Source organism: Caretta caretta, chromosome 11 (assembly GCF_965140235.1).
Source record: "Caretta caretta isolate rCarCar2 chromosome 11, rCarCar1.hap1, whole genome shotgun sequence".
Taxonomy (NCBI): Eukaryota; Metazoa; Chordata; order Testudines; family Cheloniidae; genus Caretta; species Caretta caretta.
Genome location: NC_134216.1, coordinates 8,501,657 through 8,526,967, shown reverse-complemented (window position 1 = coordinate 8,526,967; position 25,311 = coordinate 8,501,657). Strand labels below are relative to the sequence as shown.

Here is a 25,311-nt window from a genome sequence, read left to right as displayed (position 1 = left end):
AGGACAAGCTGGAGTGGATTTTGCCTTGTGCGTCAGCAACAGCACTGCCAGCTGAGACCTGGTTGCAGCATCTTTACTGGTAGCGCAGTACAAAACAGAAGAAAAACCCACTGAGCTGAAACTCAGAGTGGGGACTCCCATGCGGAGAGTCACAGAAAGCCCTGTTACTCCAAGTACCCAACTGGCATGGGATCCATGGGGGGGAATGGCTACCAATGGCTCCTGTTGTCTGCCTTCCAGCTAGTAGCCCCCTCCCTGACATCAGAGGAGTTAACCATGTCAAGGAGAGAAACATGAACACTGAATGCTCATTGGTTTTGGTGTTGGAGGTTTGGTGGCCTTGTTTGCATAGCGATACTGAAATCCTTGCCCTCAGAAACTGAAATCTGACCCACCTGTTGAGGCCGATTATGAGGTTTTCTTTCTCTCTGGGATTTTTGCCTACAATGATGTTTCCATTTGGGGAGTGTGACTAGAACCCTCTTTTTAAATGAACGGCCTGAGAGATAGAGGCAAGGAGTTTCTGCTGAGTACCTGTAACAGTGCTGCTCCCTGTAATAACTGCCATCTGTACTTGACAGACATTTTATGTACAGTTCCTCTTTTGGGTCTGTTAGTGGTTGCCTGATTTTTATATTTTGGGCAATAATAATTATAGCTATTACATCACCTAAAGGTGTCAGAAGAATGAAGTAACTCCAAATTCGCTTGGACACTTTTCACTCTTATCATGAATCCATAACTCAGGTACAGATGTGGTTATTTCTCTGCGTCAACCCCTCTCCCACCCTTATCCCTGAGCCAATGAATGTGTAATAGCATTCTGACAGTGAATGCAAATGCTTCTGATTTGAATGTTCCTCTGAGTGCTGTTAAAACCTCAAAGACCCCCTCAAGCAATTAGCATATTTCAATAATAATACACAATACTTAGCCCTTGTATTGAGTTTTACATCTCTAGATCTCAAAGTGCTTAGAGGTAAAGTTTGATTCTTAAATGCCACAAACTGTTAATTTGGAGATCAAAGAGATGTAGATTCAAAATCATTTAAAGAAGAAATCTTTTTGCATTCTGAAACCGATTAATCTACATCACTCCTAGGATATCAGACACAGGTTCATGTGCACCTGCATCGCAAGGAAGAGATGTTTGTAAATCTCAGAACAAACGGACATAACACAGGTTTCAGAGTAACAGCCGTGTTAGTCTGTATTCGCAAAAAGAAAAGGAGTACTTGTGGCACCTTAGACTAACCAATTTATTTGAGCATGAGCTTTCGTGAGCTACAGCTCACTTCATCGGATGCATACCGTGGAAACTGCAGCAGACTTTATATACACACAGAGAATATGAAACAATACCTCCTCCCACCCCACTGTCCTGCTGGTAATAGCTTATCTAAAGTGATCATCAGGTTGGGCCATTTCCAGCACAAATCCAGGTTTTCTCACCCTCCACCCCCCAACCTGATGATCACTTTAGATAAGCTATTACCAGCAGGACAGTGGGGTGGGAGGAGGTATTGTTTCATTTTCTCTGTGTGTATATAAAGTCTGCTGCAGTTTCCACGGTATGCATCCGATGAAGTGAGCTGTAGCTCACGAAAGCTCATGCTCAAATAAATTGGTTAGTCTCTAAGGTGCCACAAGTACTCCTTTTCTTTTTGGACATAACACAGAGACTGCACCCGTCTGTGTATGGGTGCAGGGGTAAATCCTCCCAGAACAGCTGGCAGAATTGGGGCCCAGTTTAGTTCTTCCTTTAACCTGGGCATGGACATGTCCAACACTGTATCTGTTAGATTCTTTCATGTGGAAGGGATCTCTGATCAGTGCTCTAGGCAAACTTTTTTGTGCATTAATTTGGTCCTTTTCCTCCATGGAGGGGAAAAAAAACATGTTATGTTGTTAATTTGGAATCAAAGGAGTATTCTTTGGCTTAAAGAAATAAATACATTTCCTGATTTCCGGTGTTATCTATGATCAGAGGAAAACGTTCACTTCATCACAAAATAGTTTCAAGGGTGGGGGGGCAGATATTATCAGGAGCAGAATGGCAAAATAGGAATTCTTTTTTTAAAGATCAAAAGCGGGGGCTTTTACAACTGCGATGATGTTCAGCAGATTTGATTGGCTTGCAAAGTGAACTGGAGAAAAAAAATGAAGGAAAGGGCTGGAGATTGTATAAACTCAGTTGAAGAATTTCTGGAAACAGTTCTGACCAAATATCTAATTATGAGCCCTATATTTATTCTAATTTCCAACATGCTTTTAAATCTTAAATGAACCAAACTATACCATAGAATCTCTATGAACAGTAATTCAATGCTCGAATAATAAAAATATAGCAGTAGAGATATGACTAGGATGGTGATAATGACTGTGAAATGCTCAGGGAGATTAGAGAGACTATTAAAATAAAAAACTCAATAATAATGGGGGATTTCAACTATCCCGATATTGACTGGGTACACGTCGCCTCAGGATGGGATGCAGAGATAAAGTTTCTTGACATCTTAAATGACTTCTTCTTGGAGCAGCTAGTCCTGGAACCCACAAGAGAAGAGGCAATTCCTGATTTACTCCTAAGTGGAGCACAGGATCAGGTCCAAGACATGAATATAGCTGGACCGCTTAATAACAGTGACCATAATATGATTAAATTTAACATCCCTGTGGCGGGGAAAACATCACAGCGGCCCAACACTGTAGCATTTAATTTCAGAGAGGGGGACTACACAAAAATGAGGAGGTTAGTTAAACAGAAATTAAAAGGTACAGTGCCAAAAGTGAAATCACTGCAAACTGCATGGAAACTTTTTAAAGACACCATAATAGAGGCTCAACTTGAATGTAAAAAGAAAAGGAGTACTTGTGGCACCTTAGAGACTAACCAATTTAGTTAGTCTCTAAGGTGCCACAAGTACTCCTTTTCTTTTTGCGAATACAGACTAACACGGCTGTTACTCTGAAATCTGCAACTTGAATGTGTATCCCAAATTAAAAAACATAGTAAGAGAATAAAAAAAAGCCACAATGGCTAAACAACAAAGTAAAAGAAACAATGAGAGTCAAAAAGGCATCCTTTAAAAAGTGGAAGTTAAAATCTAGTGAGGAAAATAGAAAGGAGCATAAACTCTGGCAAATGAAATGTAAAAATATAATTAGGAAGGCCAAAAAAGAATTTGAGGAACAGCTAGCCAAAGACTCAAAAAGTAATAGCAAAAAAAATTTTAAGTACATCAGAAGCAGGAAGCCTGCTGAACAACCAGTGGGGCCACTGGAGGATTGAGATGCTAAAGGAGCACTCAAGGACGATAAGGCCATTGCGGAGAAACTAAATAAATTCTTTGCATCGGTCTTCATGGCTGAGGATGTGAGGGAGATTCCTGAGCCATTCTTTTTAGGTGACAAATCTGAGGAACTGCCCAGATTGAGGTGTCATTAGAGGAGGTTTTGTAACAAATTGATAAATTAAACAGCAATAAGTCACCAGGACCAGATGGTATTCACCCAAGAGTTCTGAAGGAACTCAAATATGAAATCGCAGGACTACTAATTGTTGTCTGTTACCTATCATTTAAATCAGCTTCTGTACTAAATGACTGGAGGATAGATAATGTGATGCCAATTTTTAAAAAGAGCTCCAGAGGTGACCCTGGCAATTACGTGCCGGTAAGCTTGACTCCAGAAGCAGGCAAATTGGTTGAAACGATAGTAAAACAAAACTGTCAGACACATAGAACATAATTTGTTGGGGAATAGTCAACATGGCTTTTGTAAAGGAAAATCATGCCTCACCAATCTACTAGAATTCTTTGAGGGGGTCAACAAGCATGTTGACAAGGGGGATCCAGTGGACATAGTGTATTTTGATTTTCAGAAAGCCTTTGACAAGGTCCCTCACCAAGGCTCTTAAGCAAAGTAAGCAATCATGGGATAAAAGGGAAGGTTCCCTCATGGATTGATAACTGGTTAAAAGACAGGGTAGAAATAAATGGTCAGTTTTCAGAATGGAGAGAGGTAAATAGTGGTGTCTCCCAGGGGTCTGTACTGGGCCCAGTCCTATTTAACATATTCATAAATGATCTGGAAAAAGGGGTAAACAGTGAGGTGGCAAAATTTGCAGATGATACAAAACTACTCAAGACAGTTAAGTCCTAGGCAGACTGCAAAGGGCTACAGAAGGATCTCTCAAAACTGGGGTGACTGAGCAACAAAATGGGAGGTGAAATTCAATGTTGATAAATGAAAAGTAATGCACATTGGAAAACATAATCCCAACTATACACATAAAATGATGGGGTCTAAATTAGCTGTTACCACGCAAGAAAGAGACCTTGGAGTCATGGTGGACAGTTCTCTGAAAACATCCACTCAATGTGCAGCAGCCGTGAAAAAAGCGAACAGAATGTTGGGAATCATTAAGAAAGGGATAGATAATAAGACAGAAAATATCATATTGCCTCTATTTAAATCCATGGTATGCCCACATCTTGAATACTGGTGCAGATGTGGTTGCTCCATCTCAGAAAAGATATATTGGAATTGGAAAAGGTTCAGCAAAGAGCAACAAAAATGATTAGGGGTATGGAACGGCTGCCTTATGAGGAGAGATTAATAAGACTGGAACTTTTCAGCTTGGAAAAGAGATGACTAAGGGGGGTATGATTGAGATCTATAAAATCATGACTGGTGTGGAGAAAGTAAATAAGGAAGTGTTATTTACTCCTCCTCATAACACAAGAAGTAGGGGCACCAAATGAAATTAATAGGCAGCAGGTTTAAAACAAACAAAAGGAAGTATTTTTTCACAGAATGCACACTCAACCTGTGGAACTCCTTGCCCAGAGGATGGTGTGAAGGCCAAGACTATAACAGGGTTCAAAAAAGAACTAGATGCATTCGTGGAGGACAGGTCCATCAATGGCTATTAGCCAGGATGGGCAGGGATGGTGTCCCTAGCCTCTGTTTGCCAGAAGCTGGGAATGGGCAACAGGGGATAGATCACTTGATGATTACTTGTTCTGTTCATTCCCTCTGGGGCACCTGGCACTGGCCACTGTCAGAACACAGGATACTGAGCTAGATGGATCTTTGATCTGACCCAGTATGGCTGTTCTTACGCTTATTTGATATTTCATCTCTCTTTTCCAATATGGGATCAGTTTCAAAGGTTGCACCTGTAAATGATGATGTGCCTGTTCTTGATGTCTTTGAGGTTTTTAAACATGCTGGATATGTTGTTTTATATTGCTCCAGTGGGGTGTGGAAGAGATTTCCAGAAATTCACAAGTTCTTTTCCTTTTCTTTTTCATTCACAGCTGACTAAATTGCTTTGTTTTTGGCAGACTTTGTGGGGACAGATTTACCTCTGAAGTTTACAGCCGCATTTCTATTATTCATTGTGCTTCCTTTTCTTTATCTGTTAACATATTTTTTTATAAAAAGGTTTGTTTTTTATACAGTGCTTTTCGTCACTTGCTCTATCTACTGATATACAAACTATACACAGCAATTACTTAAACACTGCAAGTTGAAAAGAAGCCACTGTACCCCCACAGTACACGGAAGATTAGGAGAGGAAGCAAAACATACTATACCCAACTGCAGGAATGGACAGAACATAACCACTCAGGCTGGAATTGGAACAGGACACCATTCTCCCCAACCTCCACGCAATGCAGCCTCAGATAGCAGGGAAAGAGCCCTTACCTTGCAAGAATTTCAGCTGACTGCTGTGATGATGGAGATCCAGCTGGGAGTGACAATGCTTCAGTGCTGCCTTTCACTGCCTTTAGAGCTAAAACAACATCATTCCCCAAAGGCCCATTGGAAACCAGCCCACTCTGAATTAGGGAGAATGAAACAGGAAACTGGGGTCAAAAGCACTGCTGTGAGGGGACAAGTACATTTGTCAGTAGTACCTAACTGGTTGGAAGTCACGTCAGAGGAAACTAACATGTTCCTAGAGTTTGGGGGGAGGGGAAAGGGGTGTCAACCAAACGGAAATCATTAAAGAAACTTTATAGAAAATAACTCAAATAGAAGACTGTGAAAATGAAATTTATCTTCTTAAATAGAAATAATCCCATATCTGACAATGATTAGTCATGGACAGTAACACAGAAGGAGTTTCAAATGTATATTGATGTTGTCACCCTACGTTTGTTTGATTCACTTCACTCAGACTGGACAGTGAAACTGCGCAAGTCAGTTTTGTTTTGTTTCTTGTCAGTTTCATTGCCTGGATCCCAACAGCACAATACTGTTGTATATGGCTTTCGAACAGGAAAGAGGAATGATTTTTAAAAAAAATAAAAATCTGTGCCAATGGATTTTTAGATTTAAAAAAATCCCATAAAAATAGCTACCTGTATAAAATTTAACACTATTTAAAACTATTTTTGAGAACATCCCATTAAATCTCCACTCTGAATTATAAATAAATAAAAAGAATGATTGAATAACTCACTGGCACGATCCACCTGGGTGTAATTGTGGGCGGCGAAGATACCTGCCAAAGGAAAATAAACATGCTGGAAAAGTTTCAGTGAAATGCAAAATGCTTTAGAAACATTATTTCCTCAAAACAATTTGACTCAAAAATTAATTTGTTTCTTGCCGCACTGTCACATTATTTATATCTTGTCAGCCTGCACCATTGCTAAGGGCCCGTCCAACACTATGGCTTTGAATCAAGCTGCTTGTAACAGTGACTGACTCTAAACATGATTTGTGTCTGCACACCACATGGCTAATAATTGGTTAGTACAGTGGTCAGCTGACTAGGTTTCAGCACATAGCTGCCTTCCAGTAACCAGTTTTTTGCAGTGTGGATCGGACCCTTTTCTGCAACTGGTTTGGCAGGTCCTCCTCCTCTCCAGCTCTCTGTGCAGTAAAGACACTCCAGAGCACACTGACGTGGCTGCTGCTTTGGCTGCATGCCTTCCAAGTCCACTCTATCCCTGCTGAGTGCTTGGGACAGCTGTCCAGATTTTTCCAGAATGCACTGATAAGCAGTGCAGTATTCTTGGGGAGGCAGAAAATGCTACAAACTAAACTATGATACTTGTAACCAATTCAGGTGACCTCACTTCTGGTTCAGAGCCATAATGAGGAGAGCACCCAGATAGTGCCCCAACAGATCAGAGTGATAACCTAAGGCACACATGAATTATCAGACCAGCAACCATGCTACTAATACATATCAGACACAAATCCAATGGACAGATGCCAAATGACAGTTGTCTATACATTTTCCAAAAAGAAAAGGAGTACTTGTGGCACCTTAGAGACTAACCAATTTATTTGAGCATGAGCTTTCGTGAGCCACAGCTCACTTCATCAGCTCAAATAAATTGGTTAGTCTCTAAGGTGCCACAAGTACTCCTTTTCTTTTTGCGAATACAGACTAACACGGCTGTTCCTCTGAAACCTGTCATTATACATTTTCCTTTATAAATAGTCAATAGTTAAATCAAATCTGTATGTATGAAGGAGGCTCCCTTTAAGCAACTGGATTTAAAACATAGTTACCCGAGGAATGGTTTCTGTAAAGTCAATTAGATTCTCTGTCAGTGATGTTAACAAAACATCAAGGTCATCTGGATGACTCTGTAAAATAAATCAGTTATTAATTAAATCCCCATTCGTCACCAGATAGAGTATTTTAGTGGTTTCTTGATTTCTGAGCGCCCTCTTCAATTTACTGTTCCATTGCCAGGCCTGGTTTTTGTTCATCTTTTAAACAAAAATGATTATCATCAGATCTTTACTAACAAGCCCTTCTGTTCTCCTCTCCCCAGCCTAGGCTTTGTGCTAGTAGATTTTACACCTACACTGATGTGTAGGTGTAAATATCATCCACTGCACTTGTGCGTGTGGATGACACAATTGTTTAAGTGGAGTCTTTGGACTGAAGATCTAAACTTGGGAAAAGTGGATATAGCTGTGCGCTGGAATCAGCAGCATACGATCGGTTACAGGTGCAGCAGCTAAGAAGTCTTCTCTTTTGGGGATCCAGAATCATACATGGAACCCCTTAGCAATGTTCCCTCTAATTTTTGACAAGCCGTGTTCACAGAAAATTTCTTCTCTGCAAATTGTTGTGCTTCTGTGCAAATTTTTGTACATGCGGTGTTTCGCCGTGTGCGCAGGGTTTAGGATCTGTGTGCACACACACAGCTTACAGGGAACAGTGCCCCTTAGCCTAGTGAAATATCCCAGGAATCCCATGTTACTGTCATTTAATTGTCTGGAGATGGACACAGAGATGCTGACCATGTCACATGCACATAAAACATCTACTATTTATGCTCACTGGTGCCCCCATAGAGAACACACTATCTTTGAATCAGAATCAAAATCTAAGCAACACAATAAAAACTTCAGGATCAAACCCTGCCCTTGCTATTGACTTCAGTGGGAGCTACACCTGTGCAGTTAAGTGGCAGAATTTCATTCTTAGAATCTGTTCCCTGAGACACCAAAACTGCGGGATAAAGCAGATTCATCCACATGCCAGTTTAGAAAATGTTGTGCTCCAGGTTGCCATCCTGGAGTATTGGGGAAAGCAGAGTGTAGGACAGACAACACAAAGGGACATAACCCAGAGTGGGGTTTAAAATGGAGTCATATGATATTTGTTATTACAGCAGAAATCACGATTTGGTAAATGTGTGGCTATAGCAAGTATGCTGCTGTAAAGTTTATTATGTGCACAGAGCCATTCCTGTTGTATTAAACAGACAGTGGCAGTGTCTCAGTGTGAAATGAAGAGCCTTGCACACGGACAAAGAGGTGGTGTGTACCTTTAAAACTGCAGTCTCTTCTGCTGGAGCCAGAATAGCTGGAATCAGTGATTCTTCAGGGCCAGAGATGGCATTATCCTCTTCTAATGCATTACTGAAAGAAGAAAACATTCTCATCACACTGCAGAGGCCGTGTGAAATAACCAGTGCTTCTTTCATGACAGCTGAGCCTAGAAACACAACAACAAATCAATATAGGGCAAGGAGGAGATTCAAGGGGGAGGAGGGATAGCTCAGTGGTTTGAGCATTGGCTTGCTAAACCCAGGGTTCTGAGTTCAATCCTTGAGGGGGCCATTTAGGGATCTGGGGGCAAAAATTGGGGATTGGTCCTGCTTTGAGCAGGGGGTTGGACTAGATGACCTCCTGAGGTCCCTTCCAACTCTGATATTCTGTGATTCTATTCTAAGCTTATGAAGAAGAAAGATGCTGATGTGATTGCCAAGTGACCTGTAGCCATCTCAGAACCTGCTACCGCAGGCTAGTGCTATGTAGCATAGACTCCATAAAGCAACTGTGCTGCAGACATCCCCGGCAGTGAACAATGTCAACATCTTCACCCCAGAGGGGTTTTGTGTTTTTGTTTTGTCTTTGTTTTTAACAGCGCTCGTCTCAAACTTGTGTACAGAAAAGAAGTAGTTACTCACGTTATGCAGTAATGAGAGTTCTTCAAGGTGTCCCCTCCCCATGGGTGCTCCACTGAAGGTGTACTTGCATTCCTGTGCTGCTGATTGGAGAATTTTGGTAGCTGTGTCCTGTCCCCACCTTGTGCTCTTCCACAACGCGAACCAGTGTTAACGGAGGTAAACCCTCCTCGGTTCCTTGTCTACCGCAGAGTTTATGATGAGAGCTCCAAAGTAGAGGAAAAGAGGGTGGGTTGTGGAGCACCCACAGGGAGACACACCTCGAAGAACCATTGGTACTGCACACGGGGAGTAACTTCCTCTTCTTCTTCAAGTATGTACCGATGGGTGCGCCACTGTAGGGGACTCCTGAGCAGCATCCCCTACGAGCGACCGGGGCCTCAGAGTCGAGTCTGTTATGGATGAGAGTACTGGGGTGCCCACTCTGGCGTCTCCAGCGGAGTCCCCCAGGGCAGCACAGTGTTCTGCAAAGGTATGTGCAGATGCCCAGGTAGCTGCTTTTCAGATTTCTGATGAATGCGACAGGCGAGGAAATCTATGTTGCAGAGTGCATGCGGATTACGGATGGAGGCGCTAAACTGCAAATCCGGTAACAGAGTTTGATACAGTTTGAGACCCATTTGGAGAGTCTTTGAGCTGAAATTGCTGTGCCCTTAGACCTATCTGTAATGGAGAGGAAGAGCCTAGGAAACTTTCTAAAATCTTTTGTCCTGTCCAAATAGAAGGCCAAGGTTCTCCCTTAGACGTAGAGGGTTGCGATGAGGATTCTCACTGTGTGAAGTCTTGGCATGGATCTGAGGATGGTTGGAGGGCCGGTTCCATTAGAAGAAGCTTAAGTCTCAGCTCTTTATCTTATCTGGATCTGGGTTTCAATTGCTGGAGTAAACCACACTGCTGGGGAATGTAGTTTTCTCCCAGACAGTGGACATACTAAGAATGTCCATCAGTCACTGGGATAGATTCTTTGCAGCTGAGACACTTCTTGAAGCGTGATGAACGAGGCATACCCTGTCCAGGGGGATCCCCAGATAGGAGGGGGTCAAACAAAAACAAAATATTAAGATTTAAAAAAAAATAAAAGACCAAAGGAAGGACCAAACGTAAAGGAAACTCTAAGTAGTACGTGAAGTAGGGAAACGATTTGCAAGACTATAGAAGTTAACAATCTATTAACAGACACCTCGAGTGCTGCCTCTAGCCAGGGGCGGTTGAGAAGGAACGGAGGAGGGTTCGCCCATGCAACGCTGGTTAGCCTTGTGGCAGGGCACAAGGGGGGAACAACACATGTGCGGGCCGAACGGACACTGCTACCAAAATTCTCCCATCAGCTGTGCAGGGACACAAGCACACCTACAGCGGAGCACCCACGGGGCACTACTTGAAGAAGAATTGGAGTTTTATGGCTGCCTCCTCCTCACCTGTGTTCTCTGCATCTTTAGGGGCAAAACTGGAGAATGCCAGGTATTTCAGATTTCTCAGAGAGAGCATGGCAATCTCAGACAGATCCAGAAGATTCCCCCTTCTGCTCTGTAATGCGTGTATGCCCACACTCAGGCCAAATCTATATGCAGAAATTGTACAACTTTACCTAAAGGCATAACGTTAAATCCATTTAGTAAAACTGGTTCAGCTGTGTGTGTGGACACTCTTACATTGGTTTAGCCAGAGCGTATACTGGTTCACTCTGCACATAGACTTGAAACCAAGGTAAAAGTGCCCATACACAAAGTAGCCTCAGTTTAACATCACATCTTTCATTTAACCTGTGCAATTTCTGTATGTTTACAAGCCCTCTATATTCTCCAGTGTTGCTTAATATATTTATTATTTACAGTAGAACCCCAGAGTTACGAACACCAGAGTTATGAACTGACTGGCCAACCACGCAGCTCGTTTGGAACTTGAAGTAGGCAATCAGACAGCAGCAGAGACAAAGGGGGGGGGGGGAAGCAAATACAGTACATTACTGTGTTAAAAATAAAGTACTAAAAAAATAAAGGGAATGTTTAAAAAAGGATTTGACAAGGTAAGGAAACTATTTCTGTGTTTGTTTCATTTAAATTAAGATGGTTAAAAGCAGTATTTTTCATCAACACAGTAAAGTTTCAAAGCTGTATTAAGTCAATGTTCAGTTGTGAACTTTTGAAAGAACCATGACGTTTTGTGCAGAGTTATGAACAACTGAACTCTGAGGTTCTGCAGATCTGGAAATGGGGTAGGCTCTGAGGTAGAAAAATCTGCAGATGGTTAACCTAGATAACTGTGTCAAGTCTAGAGAAGACTGTCAGAAACTTCAAAATCTAAACTAGCTGAATGGGCAACACTGATGGTAAATGAAGCCCAATGTTGATAAATGCGAACTAATTCACATTAAAGGGGAAAAAATTATCTACTTATACTCCTTACAGGGTTCTAAATTAACTGTATCAACTCAGGAAAGAGACTTGGATATCACTCTGGACAACTTAATGAAGACCTCAGCCTACGATGAAAAAAAGCGAACAAGATCAGGATGCACAACTAGTAGCATGGAGAATAAGGAAAATATTGTAATACAATTATATAAATCAATTCCATCTCAAATTATATGGCCTTATCTAGATTATAGTGTGCAGTACTGGTCACCCCATCTCACAAAAGGTATTGCAGAATTAGAGGGTTCACAGAAGTGGCCACGAGAATGATCAAGGACACGGATACACATTCTTATGAGGGAGATTGAAAAGACTGAGATTGTTTACCTTACAAAGGAGACAAATAAAAGGGGATGTGATAAAACAGGGAATGGTCTAGAAGGCAGATCAGAAACTTCAGTTCTCACTGTTTCAGAACACAAAAGAACAGCAAGAGTTAATGAAACTGAAAGATGACAAATTCCAAAATGATAAAAGGAAATACTTTTTCGCACCACATGTAATGACTGTGGAACTTGATGCCATTGAGGCGAAGAATTTAATAAGGTTCAAAGAGGGATTGGACATTTATGTGGATAACAAGAATTTCCAGAGTTGTTACAGTTTATGCTAAGAAAAAATTTGGAACAGATATAAACCACGTGCCTTCAGAGTTTCAGCCAGTCTCAAACTAAGGGATCAGGATGAGACCTTCATGGGGGGATATTAGCCTATATCTGCCGACTGTGGGGTTCTTCCACTTTTCTCTGAAAAATCTGGTGCTGGCAACTAACAGACACAGGATATTGGGCTAGATGGATCATGGGTCTGATCCAGTCTAGCAATTAATGTGTTCCTACTTAACAGGAGTTATTCGTACAAAAAGAGAATGCAGGCAAATTGATTTAAGTATAGGAACAAAGAGAAGACAAATCATCCTTGTCCCCGATGGAAATCTCATGATTATCTGTTCTCTCAGATTACATGACTTTCTCTTTACAATATGTGGTGCTACTGACCCCACTTCAGCCAGCTGCCAAAACACTCATCAACTCTTCATGTTTATGTTTGATATGGCTAGAAAAACCCCTCAGAAATGAAGGCACTACAAGCAGTAAATCACAAAAAATCCTCACTTCTACCTGGGAACAGATTAAGCAAATGAGGAAACCACATGGATGCACATTTCCCACCACAAACACATGTGCAATTAGAGTATTTAGTCTATGCACAAGGGAAGTCTAGCATCAAGGTCAGCAGCTCAAAAAATAACGTTACAAACTACTGAAAATCAACACACTGATTTCCATGGAGGTTGTAGAGATGTGACTAGAATGAAGCTGGTGTACTAATGTGTCTCAGCATATCAACAGAACCATTTACAAAAAGGACACTGCCAAGATAAATATACTAGGGGCCAAATGCTGATCTTAGTTACACCCCTATTTTGAGAGCTGGATACAGATCCATCTAACTGGGGAAGAAACACTTACGCATGTCACTAAAATCTAATGCACCTTTTCCATGATTTATATTGCTTACTTTTTTGCATTCCATTCAGCCAGGATAGTTAAACTAGTAACCCTTAGCACAGGTGATGCTCTCTAGACACTGGAGGACCAACTACTGTCAAAGTTTAACTTAACTTCACTGGAAGAAAAAGGTCATGTGGTTTAGGCATTCGACTGGGAATTGTGTTCTGTTCCCACTCATTTGCAGACATCCTGTCTGATCACGAGTAAGACCACTCTCTCTCTCTCTCTGAGCCTAAGTATCTCATCTATAAAATGGGGATAATACTTCCTTGGCCTCATAGATGGGTTGTGAGGATAAATTAATTTGAATGATTTCAGAGGAACAGCCGTGTTAGTCTGTATTCGCAAAAAGAAAAGGAGTACTTGTGGCACCTTAGAGACTAACCAATTTATAAGCTCATGCTCAAATAAATTGGTTAGTCTCTAAGGTGCCACAAGTACTCCTTTTCTAATTTGAATGAGTGGCTCACATGCAACAGTGATGAGTGCCAGAGAAAGGCTTGCAAATAAAACTAGTAATGACCATTTTTAGCCCTTTTCATCCATAGATCTCAATGTACTTTACTATGGTGGGGAAACAGTAATCCCCATTTTACAGATGGGAACATTGAGGAATGATTCCTTCAAGGCCATTCAGTGAGTCACTGACAGAGCAGGAATAGAATCCAGGTCTCCTAACTCCAGGGCTGGTGCTCGTTCCTAGCTTGCTTAATTTCACTCTCTTTCCCATCAGTTCTCAGGCACTGCTGTTGCGTTTAGGTTCATGGGGGGATGTTTACATTAGAAATACCCTGTTCTCACAGCAATCTAAAAAACCTCAAACACACCTGCATTTCTCTTCTCTTTTGATATGTTTTTGACTGCACTTCCTTGATCGAATTCCTTTTAGCTATTTATTTGATTTTAAACATTTTAACAGGCAATTGCACAGGCTAAAGGATAATATTAAGATCAATAATCTCTGCTGCATCATTCTACTCTGTTGCCATTTATTTTCATGCACCCTGAAGACTCTAGTGAGTGTGTGTTAAAGAAAACTCAGCAGACGAAGCCAGTCTCACTTTTCTCCTCCTCCTCCTCTCCTTGGTGAGGAAGTGTTGTTTGACTGCTCATCCTGCTAGCTAACAGCTGTTTCTCATCTTTCCCAGGCTAATCTCTGAGCTGTTTCCTTATCCCCAGTAACATTCCTTCCCAGAGCACTTACGGAAGGAAGACATTTGAGGCAGAGATTTCTTTCAGCACCTCTCTTGATTTCTGAAATAGTGGATTGGTTGCCAACAGGCTGCTCTGTGCTTTTCCTGAGATCAGGATGCTCCTGCAAAAAGGAATAGGTACTACTCCTCATTGCCAGTTCTTTATCCATCTTCAGGAGAAAGACATTTTCTTCCCTGCTAAACCAAACTTTTGTCAGTAACTTGACTATGCAAGTGTTCTGGGGCCTGCCACATAATTATCTCAGATGACTTGTCACAAAGTTACTGACCCTTTAACCTCTATGTACCTAGTTCAAATCCAGCCAACCCTGGCAATGATGCGTGTGAAATGAGCTGTCGGTGCCAGTTTCTTGCACACAGGTGTTCGCTTTATATAAACTCCATTGTAACAGATCCCTTTGCTGGCACTCTGAGCAGTGTGGCCAAAAAGTAAGCCATGGAGACTTAATTACCCTCTGGACCCTAGAACAGAGTTGAAATACTCTAGTGGGGCAATGTGGCACAGCATGCATGGTCACTGCACATACTGTGCTTGTTCTGTGTATCAGGATATGACTTCAGTGTAGCACGTAGCAACTTTTACCATGCTAAATTACCTAACAAAAGGTAATGACATTAATGGGTTAAGGAAGAAAAACATGGAAACCTCAGATTGAGTATCTGAATTATCTTATACATAACAAACAACACTTGGCAAGTACAGTGCATAGTGATGTTTATCTTTGAAGTGCTTTACACATATTAAAGAATTAAACCTCATGGGATGCTAAATTAACAGATGTGGAAACATAAATTGTCCTCTTTTCACAGGTGGACTTAAAAATGACTTGCTGTAAAGCACTGGTAAGAATCAGTATCAGGAGTATGCTGCCAGCACTCCAGACTCCCAGTCCTGTGCTCAGATCACGTGAGCACCCTGCTTCTTTCCCCCAGCCCTATGCAGTACCTGGCAGTGGCATCGTGAATATTGGAGTTCTTGTTGTCCGACATGCTATCCTCTCTCGTGATCTAAAAGGAAATGAACATGAAAATAAGTTTCCAAAATTTAATTCCATCTTTATGTCATGTTAGAGATTCATGGGAAAATCTGGAGTATCCCTTTTCAAAGGGATGTGTCTGCTATTCAAACAAAGCAGAGTCAATTATTTTTTTCTCATGAAAACCTCAGTGCTAATGCAAAACAATCCAGCCAGGTCCTCCAAGAAACAATTATCATTACTTAATACATCTGCTAGCACTACAAGCACCAAGCTTGTTCAGATCCTTATCTCTGTTGAAAGGAAAAGCTGGAATATGCTGAGAGGGACCCCATTAAGACCCAAGACCAGCAAAGTAGTCAGTGTATCTCCCTCTGAAGGATGGAGGGCAGTTCTACTCTGCCACTGTTTGACCCCCTAGTTACACAGAGCCTTCATACCTAAAGACTAGTCCCATACAGCAGCCTCTCCAGGACAGCGGAGTATCAAGAGAGTCAAACTCAATGCAGAGGGTTATGCTTTGGGGCTTGTTGATGGTGTCCCCTCTCGCCAGTCCTAAGGGGAACACCTGAGAATGGCATAATCCTTCTGAGCAAAGTATGTACCTTGGGCACTGCCTCTGCCTGGGCCTTCAGGATGTTGCTCTTTATGTCTGCAGGAAGACGCTGTGATGTTGTTACTGGGCTCTCAATTGCGTTATTAAGACACTTATCTGTCAGCTTCACCACCTCATCCTAGAAATGGAAAATGTTCATTAGGAGCATCCCCTCCATGACAAAACCTGGGCTCTGAGTCCATAAACATCAACACAAAATGCTAAGCAGCAAGGCTTCAGTGGGGGAAAAATATCAGAAAAGATGAATATTCAAAGAACAGAGAAACAATTTCTGACTTTGTTTTTAAACTTGATTGAATAATAGTAGTTAAAGGGTTAACTAGCAAGGGTCTGATCCTACACAGCACAGGGGCTGAGTGTTGCATTTAACGCAAGGCAAGATGCAGTATGCAAGAAGTGGACAGCATGGGACTCTGATCCCGCAATAATGAGCGAACTGCTGCAAGGCCACAGTTACACCTCCTGACTAATAACAGCAGTGAGACTTCAGGGGAGCACTGAGTGAAGTTCTTCATTACCGTGTCTCATCAGTCACATTCGTTAGCCCCACCCAGCTCTTCTCCACCTTGCCCAGGTAAATAAGGGAGTAGGTGCATAATGGGGGTGTTAGACTTACCCACTGCTCAGTGCAGATGATTGTGCCGGGTGCTTAGACTTACTTGTGTTATGTGCAGTGTCCATTTGCCTTGTGGAGCAGAGCCCTTGTGCACAATACTGGACAGTACACAAGGACATGAAGGATCAAGGCCTTGGTGCTTACAAAACGCTCTCAAGACTAAATGTGCTAACTATTCTAAATCCTATCATTAGAGAAATGATGCATTTTACTAATAGCATCTTGGCACAGATCTGTTTCTACAACCCTGTGCGCATAATGCTTTGTACGAATATAAAGGCTTTTGAAAACCAGGAGCTAAGAATTTACATGAGCAATGCACAACTTTCCACACCATGTCACTCTGGTGAGTGTAACCATATGGAATTACTCACCTAGCAACCGGATGGGGTTTTTAATACAGTTTTAAATCCTATTAATGTAAACAATGAGGTACCTACCATCTTAAATTAATTTATCCCAAGTAGGCAGCTGAACATTTGCTCTCAAATGCAGCTTCAAGAGATTTTTTTTCCTTAGACCCCAGTAGTATATTAGACTAAACAGCCAGACATATAATGCTCTCACAATACTTTTCCCACTAAATTACTTCAGAAGTAAAGTATTAGTCAGACGCACACTGAGATCAGTCAAAATCGGCAATATCTATTCTACAATGGTTTTGGGTTTTCTGGTTATATGTACTATTTTTCTTAACTGCAAAGTATTAATCAAGTTTTCAGTCTCTGCTAACTGCTATGTTATTAGTGACAGATGCTAATCAGCTGAGTGGAAACTAAACCTTTTGACCTTCTCTTCAGGGTGCGACTCAGCAGGGGAAGTTCCAGAGCCCTACATTCCTCACTTAAGTCACTTGATAAGCAAGACTGATTCTTCTTCTGCAAATCTTCTCCCCCTACAGTGCTCAACGTATTGCCAAAATACTGCAGCCCTTAAACACAAGAGAAATCCCACTGAAGCCAGAGGAGCTGTTGGTGTGCACAGAAAGGGCAGTATTTAGCGGAAAGCATTTTTTTTTTTAAAACTATCCATGCTCCTCACCAAAGCCAACAAGAGAAGGGTAACCCCTTCACTGCTGACTGACATCCCCCCTTCACTCTTAATCCTTTCCATTAACTGGAATGACAAGTGAGGAAGATTTTCAGTGAGAGCTGCTGGATGTTCAGCTCTTTTGAGAATCAGGCCACTTATTTAAGTGTCTAAGTATGGATTTATAAGTCTAACTTTAGGCACACAGATTTAAAAATATTGGCCTAAGTCAGCAATACCCAAAGGCAAAAGTTGGTCCAATCTTAAAGGGCCACTGTCAATGTAAAATAGGCTGTTTTTAATTGTTGCCAATAATTTTTTTTGGGGGGGGGGGTGGGGGGAGAAGAGGGAAGACACATTCACTCTAAATATATGAAATGCTAATAAAAATATTTAGTGGATGGTTTGTAACTTTATGGAATAGTTTAACAAAAACAAGATTTTTATTGTACCAAATCATTAACCCTCCCCATTAATTCTCCCCATATCCTTGAGATCTATCCTTCCCTTCTCAGTGTTTCCATCTCTCTATATCTTCCCTACTGTCCACTCTTGCTGAGTGCTACATGGAGGGCCAAGGGGAAAAAAGTTAGAATATTCAGATATTTGCAGCATCTTTATGTAATTTTCCAGCCCTAGTTAGAGTGTTTTGTGGATACAACAGTCAATATTTGACAGGAGAAGCGAGTAAAAGAATCACACATATGGTCATTGTACTGACTACTCCACTGCTTTGATTTCAACAGAATAAAGTCTCTAATAAATGTCATTCCAACCTTATTGCTGTGGAATATCCTTACAAATTAATCCAACCACACCGAGTTTCAGAGTTAACATCCCACTCAAAAGAACAGGAGACATTTCTGATCTCTCTGAGCTAACGATTAAGGGCCAAATTTTCGAAAGTGCATATCGTCTACAAATGGGGCCAGATGTTCTGACATGCCCAGCATCCAGCAGCTCCTATTGTTTTTAGAAGGATCTGCTTCATGTTGAGCACTCATAATGCTTAAATCAGAGCTGAGCTCTTTTCAAAATCTGGCCCCGAGTATGTCTGCAGACTCACTACATCTTCTCTGCACTGGTTCACATTTAGAAGGTTATTGCTGCAACCAGATTGTTCTATAAATGAAAGCTTTACATTCTGCAGAAAACATTGGAATTACAAAAAATCTAGAGACTCTCAATAGGTATTACAGTATGGAATTTCTAAAATTCATTGTTCCAGTAGTGCTACCAGGAACTTTGATTATTAAAACTAAAAATATATATACATATTATTTACTTTTCACTATTCTGTGGTTTATTTTTGTTGCAGTTTCCTCAGTATGGACAGTGAATCTAGCCCAATCACTTTCAATCTTCTTTACCACCAGTTTCACTTTCTGGTTCTCATGCAGTAGCATGTGTTTAGGTTCCCAACATTGTAGGGGAAATATTTAAATAAAAACTTATTTTTTTCTTTTAATGCCAAGAAAACATTTCTATTCAGATTAACATACACCTCCCTGCGCCAGTTTTATTTTGTGTTACAGGAAAGGGAAGAGTAGAGAAATCAGAAATGGTGGGGGGATAAAATATTTGGCACATGACACCAACTCACAATATCTAAATTACATGACATTTAATTTGGGTAGTTGGCAAAGATATCTAACTCTGCAGGTTTCTAGATATCCCAGGTCCATGGCAGTTCTCACTGTTCCTGCCTAGTGGAATAAGCCTAGACTGTTCATTAGTAGGTATCTGATCTATACAGCATATCTATAGTACATCAAATTACATCTAAAAACTATACAAACACTGCAATGTAATGACAGAGGGAGAGATCTTCAAAGGCACAAATGAGAATTAGGAAACTAAATCCCATTGACTCTGAATGAGTGTTTGTCATTTACTTGTCTTTGGTACCTTTGAAAATCTCCCAGAGTCTGGTACATCCACACTGTCAAGTCACTTTTCCACTTTTCTTCATGATAATTTAAAGAGCACAAGACTAAGAAAACCAAAAAAAAACACCCTTAGGAGTAAAAACATTAATCAGGAACTAGGGCTAGGTTTCATTGTTCATTTCATTCTAGAAGCTGATGAAAGTGTATTTAAGAACCAATTGTCTCCTTTGTTAGGCTGCTGAGATTTGGCCAATGTGCTAGTCAAAAGCTTAGGAATGACAAAGTTACATGCTTCCATTCAAACAAAGTTTGGCAGCGAGCAGCTAGAAAACTCCAGCGACCGACTTGGAAGAATAAAGCCATTCATTCCACATTTGCAAATTCTCATTCAAGAGATTCTGCCCTTTCTAAGGGGATGGATAGATTGGTAGATATTTCCCTACCAAAGAACCAATCAAAAGTGGATGTAAATCTAGAATTCTCTAGAGATGATTCTGAGATACAAGCTCTGATCTTTACAGAAGAACGTTCAAGTTTTTCATCTAACAGAGTTGATGAACCACTGGCATTTGGAAAAGTTATTTTGCTCACTGGTGCAAGACACAGCTTTGCTTTCACAATCAGAGAACTAATGACCCATTCTGCTGGCAGTGCAATTTGTTATGCTTCTTACAACCTCTTGCCTTGTACATTCCAGCATGCTACAACAAAACTGGAGATATTTTATATATTATTACAAAGAGAAAAAGACATAGCATGCTGAAATTAACAAGCAAAAACACAGAAAGAGAAATAGCTGGGATAATAAAATAATCAAAAATACAGTTAACTTCAAAATTTTACTTTAATTATTTCTCTTTATAGTGTGGCAGTTTATAACTAGTCTGATGGGAACAGGTACCACAAGCCTGTCTCACATGAGCAGACTAGATAACAATGGGACTGCTTGCAGGATCAGGTCCATAATTTCTACATATGCATTTTGTAATAGATTTTAAATCAAAAAGGGGGCAACTCCCAAACTGGTTTTAACTACTGTTCTTTGGTCACTGTTTTGGGGATCATTTCATGAGAAACATTTGATCTACAAACTGACACCCTCTAAATGACCTTGAAATTTCCATCCAGCTCAAAATTGACCTCCTCAAACAATCTCTAGCTCTTTTTATTTTTAACAATCATTCTCAAATTACCACTTGCTTAGGCTGGCTCTACACTGCCACTTTTCGCGCTAAAACTTTTTTCGTTCAGGGGAGTGAAAAAACACCACCCTGAGCGACAAAAGTTTTAGCTCTGAAAAGCGCCATTATAGACAGCACTTTATCACTGGGAGCCGCGCTCCTGGCGAGAAAGCTACCTCCGCTCGTTAGGGGGTTGTTTGTTTTTATCGCTGGGAGAGCTCTCCCCCACGGGGAGTGCTGCCACGGTTGCGCTGTAACGTGGGTAGTGTAGGCATACCCTTAGAGTCAGCATAGCTTGAAAAGCTTTAGTCAAACAACCTTCTCCTTTTCTACCAGAGGAAAAATACTAATTCAAATAGAGTTTACACCCTACATTTTCACAATAATCAGTTTTAGAATGTCATCCGCAGGTCCTTACTGATAGGTGTCTTTGCCTACAAAACTAAGTAGTCGTAGTATAATTCATCCTTAATTATCTAGGCCTCAACTGTGCAAAACGCCATTATCTAAACTGCAACATGTTGCCCAATATCTAGTAAACTGAAAATTCTTTTGATTATCCAGAACTTCCATTATCGAAAGTTATTCAGTGTCCTGTGTGATATCTGCATAATCAGGGCTGTACAGTACAGGCATCTGTTTGTTAGATTAGCTCATTATAGGAGTCTCAGTGTGTTTAGTTTACCTTAGCCACAATTTAACACTATGAACAGAGGATTTCATTCTATTCTCTCTTGATTTAATCTTCACAATTGTTTCCCTCTTTATTTAAAGCCAACAGGGAGATGAACAAGTCAAGAGAGTCTGAAATAAATTGTGTTCATTTGCTTTTGTTTACATTCGGCATAACAAGACCCACAGGCTACCCACTAATCTTCTTAGAGACTTGGTAATCTTTGTAATGCAGTCACCAAACAGAAAGGTACACAAGGCATCCCAGTTGTCAGCCCTTAAAGGAGACATGAACACAATACCCAGTAGCTATGAGCATGCAGAAGCAACGGCCTTTTCTCAAAATAAGGAGGAAATGTAGGAATGGGCTCAGCAGTCACGCAAGTCAACCTACACATGCACTTCTCCAAACCTTTAATAGATCCTGATCCACCTTAACTGAAAGAGAAAACCCCCTTGACTTCAATGGGAGGTATATCCAACCTTTAGCCCTCCTGGGCTAATGCTGTGATGCAGTCTGTGTTGTTTTGCCTTCTCTTCCTATTCAAAATACAAGTATCCTGGGTTTGTAACATGGGGGGAGAGGACTGAGTTGCTTTTAACCAGATTGCGTTGTAGCAGCATCTGGAGGGAAAACTAACCCAAATTCTTGGGAAATAACAACGGACTCGTAGGGCTGTTATGGGAAAAGGATGAGATGCCAGACATGTCACCCTTAATTCTACGTGATGTTTGTTTACAAATACTTTTTATTAGGCTAATACTTTATAGACCAGGGCCCCATGCCCTGCCCCCCATAGCACCTTTTCTCGTATTTGCTTGAAGGGAACTACTGACATTAATGAATTAAGATGCACAACTCCCCTGTAAGGAAAATAAGCACGGTGAAACCTGCACTAAATATCCAAAGGACTGATAAATATAGGTTATTTAACAGAAGTGGTCTCCCAACAAAGAAACAGTTATTATCCCCATGTAATAATAATAATTATTTTTTGCAGAGGGTGAACATGAGGTGCATGGGGTAAAATCCTGACCCTACTAAAATCAATGAGAGTTTTGCCAGGGAATTTAAGTAACTTTTGTTATAATGCATGCTTTATTGTGTATTGGATTGACAAATATATTGGAAACAATAAAATAGACTAAAAGGTAAAAAACAAAACAAAAAACAAAAAACCTCTCCCCCTCCTCTGTTCTTGTATGAAATTGAGTAGTGCACTAGATTGTGCACCATTTGCATACATGGGAGTTAGGCGTCCAGGCACTCTTGAAAATCCCACTCGGCACCTACCTACATATTTAGACATTTACAAAACCTTTCTAAATCTGGTCCTTAGCTAATTTCCAGCAGAAATTATTCACTTACCATGCAAAAGATTCTATAGAACAAAGTATATGCATTTGATTTGCTTGTCTCTCTAACATCATTTATAGACATTTTCGAACAGCCTGCAAGTGGGACATGCTAACCAGAAAGCAAAAGGGCTCTCAAAATCATCACAACACACTCAGTAACTTTCAGGAATGCAACCAGAGTACCTGTTTATTAATATTGACGTTTATGTTAGAACGGGGCGCTGACATCGGGCTGGGTTCTGTCTCCAGATGTTTCAGTTTCAACGTGTCTTCAAATGCTGAAAAAGATGGCAGAGACAACCTAAGGCCCTGTTAGTGCAGCTATGGGGTTATTTGGCATTTCAAATTTACCCTTCCTGACCACGAATTATCAGAAGATCAAGCTATCTGGGCCAGTATGAAATAAAGCTGCTTGTTCACACTTGAGCAATTTAACTTCCATGGATTGGTCTGTATGCGCTGAATCCAAAAGAGAGGGAGTCTTGTACTTGTACAAAGTTCAATACAAGTGTGGGAAGGTAAGTGAATCTGTGTCTCAGGAATTATTTGCAAGTACGAAAGTAGCTCCTCAGAAGAGAGTGCATTTATATCATTTATGGGTTCTCTCACATATTCTGTAAAGAACCATTATACTTTCTCTTGGTTCCGCACTCATACATACTTGATTTGAGAAATAAATTGCTCCCAGCCAAAACCACTAACTGTCAAGCCCTGCCTGGCTCTGTTGTCCTAAACAGTCATGGTAACGTTTATATGCTGCCACAGAGTTATTCATGACAAAAGACAACAACACAGTTTTAAAAAAAAAATCAGAGTTACTCTCTTTAAAGTGGTAGTCTACTACCCAGCTTGCTGATTGTGCTATCATGCATGCTCCAGCAAGCTGGATTACTGGAGGAGCAGTGATGAAGCATGCAGGTCAGCTAGATTTTAGGCAGCTGTGGTGGTGCTATATCTTCAGCCTGGCATTCTTTCTGCTCTGCAATGGGGAATTCAAACCCTACTTGGGGAAAATTATTTTGTTTGCAAAAGTCTGTTAGCAGCTGGTCTGTGGGTTCCCCTATTACCACCACAGAGAGTGGATGAGACATCAATGAGTGGAGTGTGAAGGCTGCTCCCAACAAGTAAAAAGAAACACACCAGGGGGCAGTAATGATGGATGCCCACAACTGCAACAGGAATAGAACAGGAAAGGAGCGTGTGATGTGGTCATGTGGAAAATTTCCTTTTCAGCGGAAGGGAGCTGGAGCACCCCTGTCTCCACAACACTGTGTCTTGTAAATAGTGGGTGAGGCTAGAGAAGAAAGATGGGCAGCAGTTAGGGTGCTAGCCTGAGACTCAGCAGATCCAGGTTCAAACTCCCTGCTCAGCCACAGACTTCCTGTGAAACCTTGGAGAAGTCATTTAATCTGTTTGTGCCTCAGTTCCCTATCTGTAAAACAGGGATAACAGCGCTTCTCTACCTCACAGAGGTTTTGGGAGGACAAATACATTGAAAATGTGAGGTACTGAGACACTAAGGTAACGGGAGCTATTTAAGTATCTAAGAAAGATAGATAGTCTATAGATACACCAGTAGGAATACCACGATGCTAGTAGTGACAGCTTGGATCACGTACTAGCAGGATTATAAGCCTTGATGCAATCAGCACACAATATGGTTGGAAATGCAGGCTATGGAAAACATAACACTACTATTTGTGCTGTTTCTGAATCCTGAAACGTATTTTTACTGGAATCATCAATATAGTTATATAGCATGTTCTATCTACCAAGACCTTTTGCCAGTATTGTCAGTGATACTTAATTTTCTTTTCTGAACTACAGTACAGTATTGCTGTGTGCTATTAAAAGAGCTCCTATATTATATTCAGGAGGTGGCTGTATTTCAGTGCTGAGCAAAGTGAGCCGTATACATGTAGTCTGTCATATCTGTAGAGTCTTTTGGGATTTTGGAGGAAAAATACTCAGTCATCACAATAATTCCATTATCATGTACCACTGTTTCTATATGGAATGATAACGGCAATGATTCAGGAAATTTCCTTACCAGCAGGATCTGTTTTTTCAGCAGCTGTCTCCTTTGTGCCAGGAGGAACAAAGCTAAGATCTGCCTCTTCTGGAACTCCTGCTGTCAAACTAGCAACAATCAGGCCTGTTGCTTCATCAGTGCAAGTCTCCAGCAACTCCTTGCTGTCTAGTAAATCAACAATCAGAGGCATGCTGCAAAAGTAGGAAGATGGACAGAGATAGGTAGAATCATTTCAGAAAAGTGACAACACAAGGCAAGGATTTAAAAAATGCAACCTCAGGTAAAAAAGCAGGTCACTTTCCTTTTCCTGTTGTTTTCAAGCACCCATGCACATTCTTTAAAA

General features: G+C 41.0%; 1 protein-coding gene across 1 annotated transcript in view; it reads right to left on the bottom strand.

Moving 5' to 3' along the window:
• Nucleotides 1–25,311, bottom strand: part of LOC125644933 (band 4.1-like protein 5) — a 35,809-nt gene that overhangs the window by 6,452 nt on the left and 4,046 nt on the right. The window contains exons 2-10 of the mRNA XM_075117732.1: nt 24,987–25,159; nt 23,120–23,214; nt 16,180–16,308; nt 15,544–15,605; nt 14,588–14,698; nt 8,814–8,907; nt 7,540–7,617; nt 6,476–6,517; nt 5,716–5,849 (exon numbers count right to left, since the gene is read on the bottom strand). Coding sequence (XP_074973833.1) covers nt 5,716–5,849; nt 6,476–6,517; nt 7,540–7,617; nt 8,814–8,907; nt 14,588–14,698; nt 15,544–15,605; nt 16,180–16,308; nt 23,120–23,214; nt 24,987–25,159 — 918 coding nt within the window. The remainder of the gene's footprint in view (nt 1–5,715; nt 5,850–6,475; nt 6,518–7,539; nt 7,618–8,813; nt 8,908–14,587; nt 14,699–15,543; nt 15,606–16,179; nt 16,309–23,119; nt 23,215–24,986; nt 25,160–25,311) is intronic.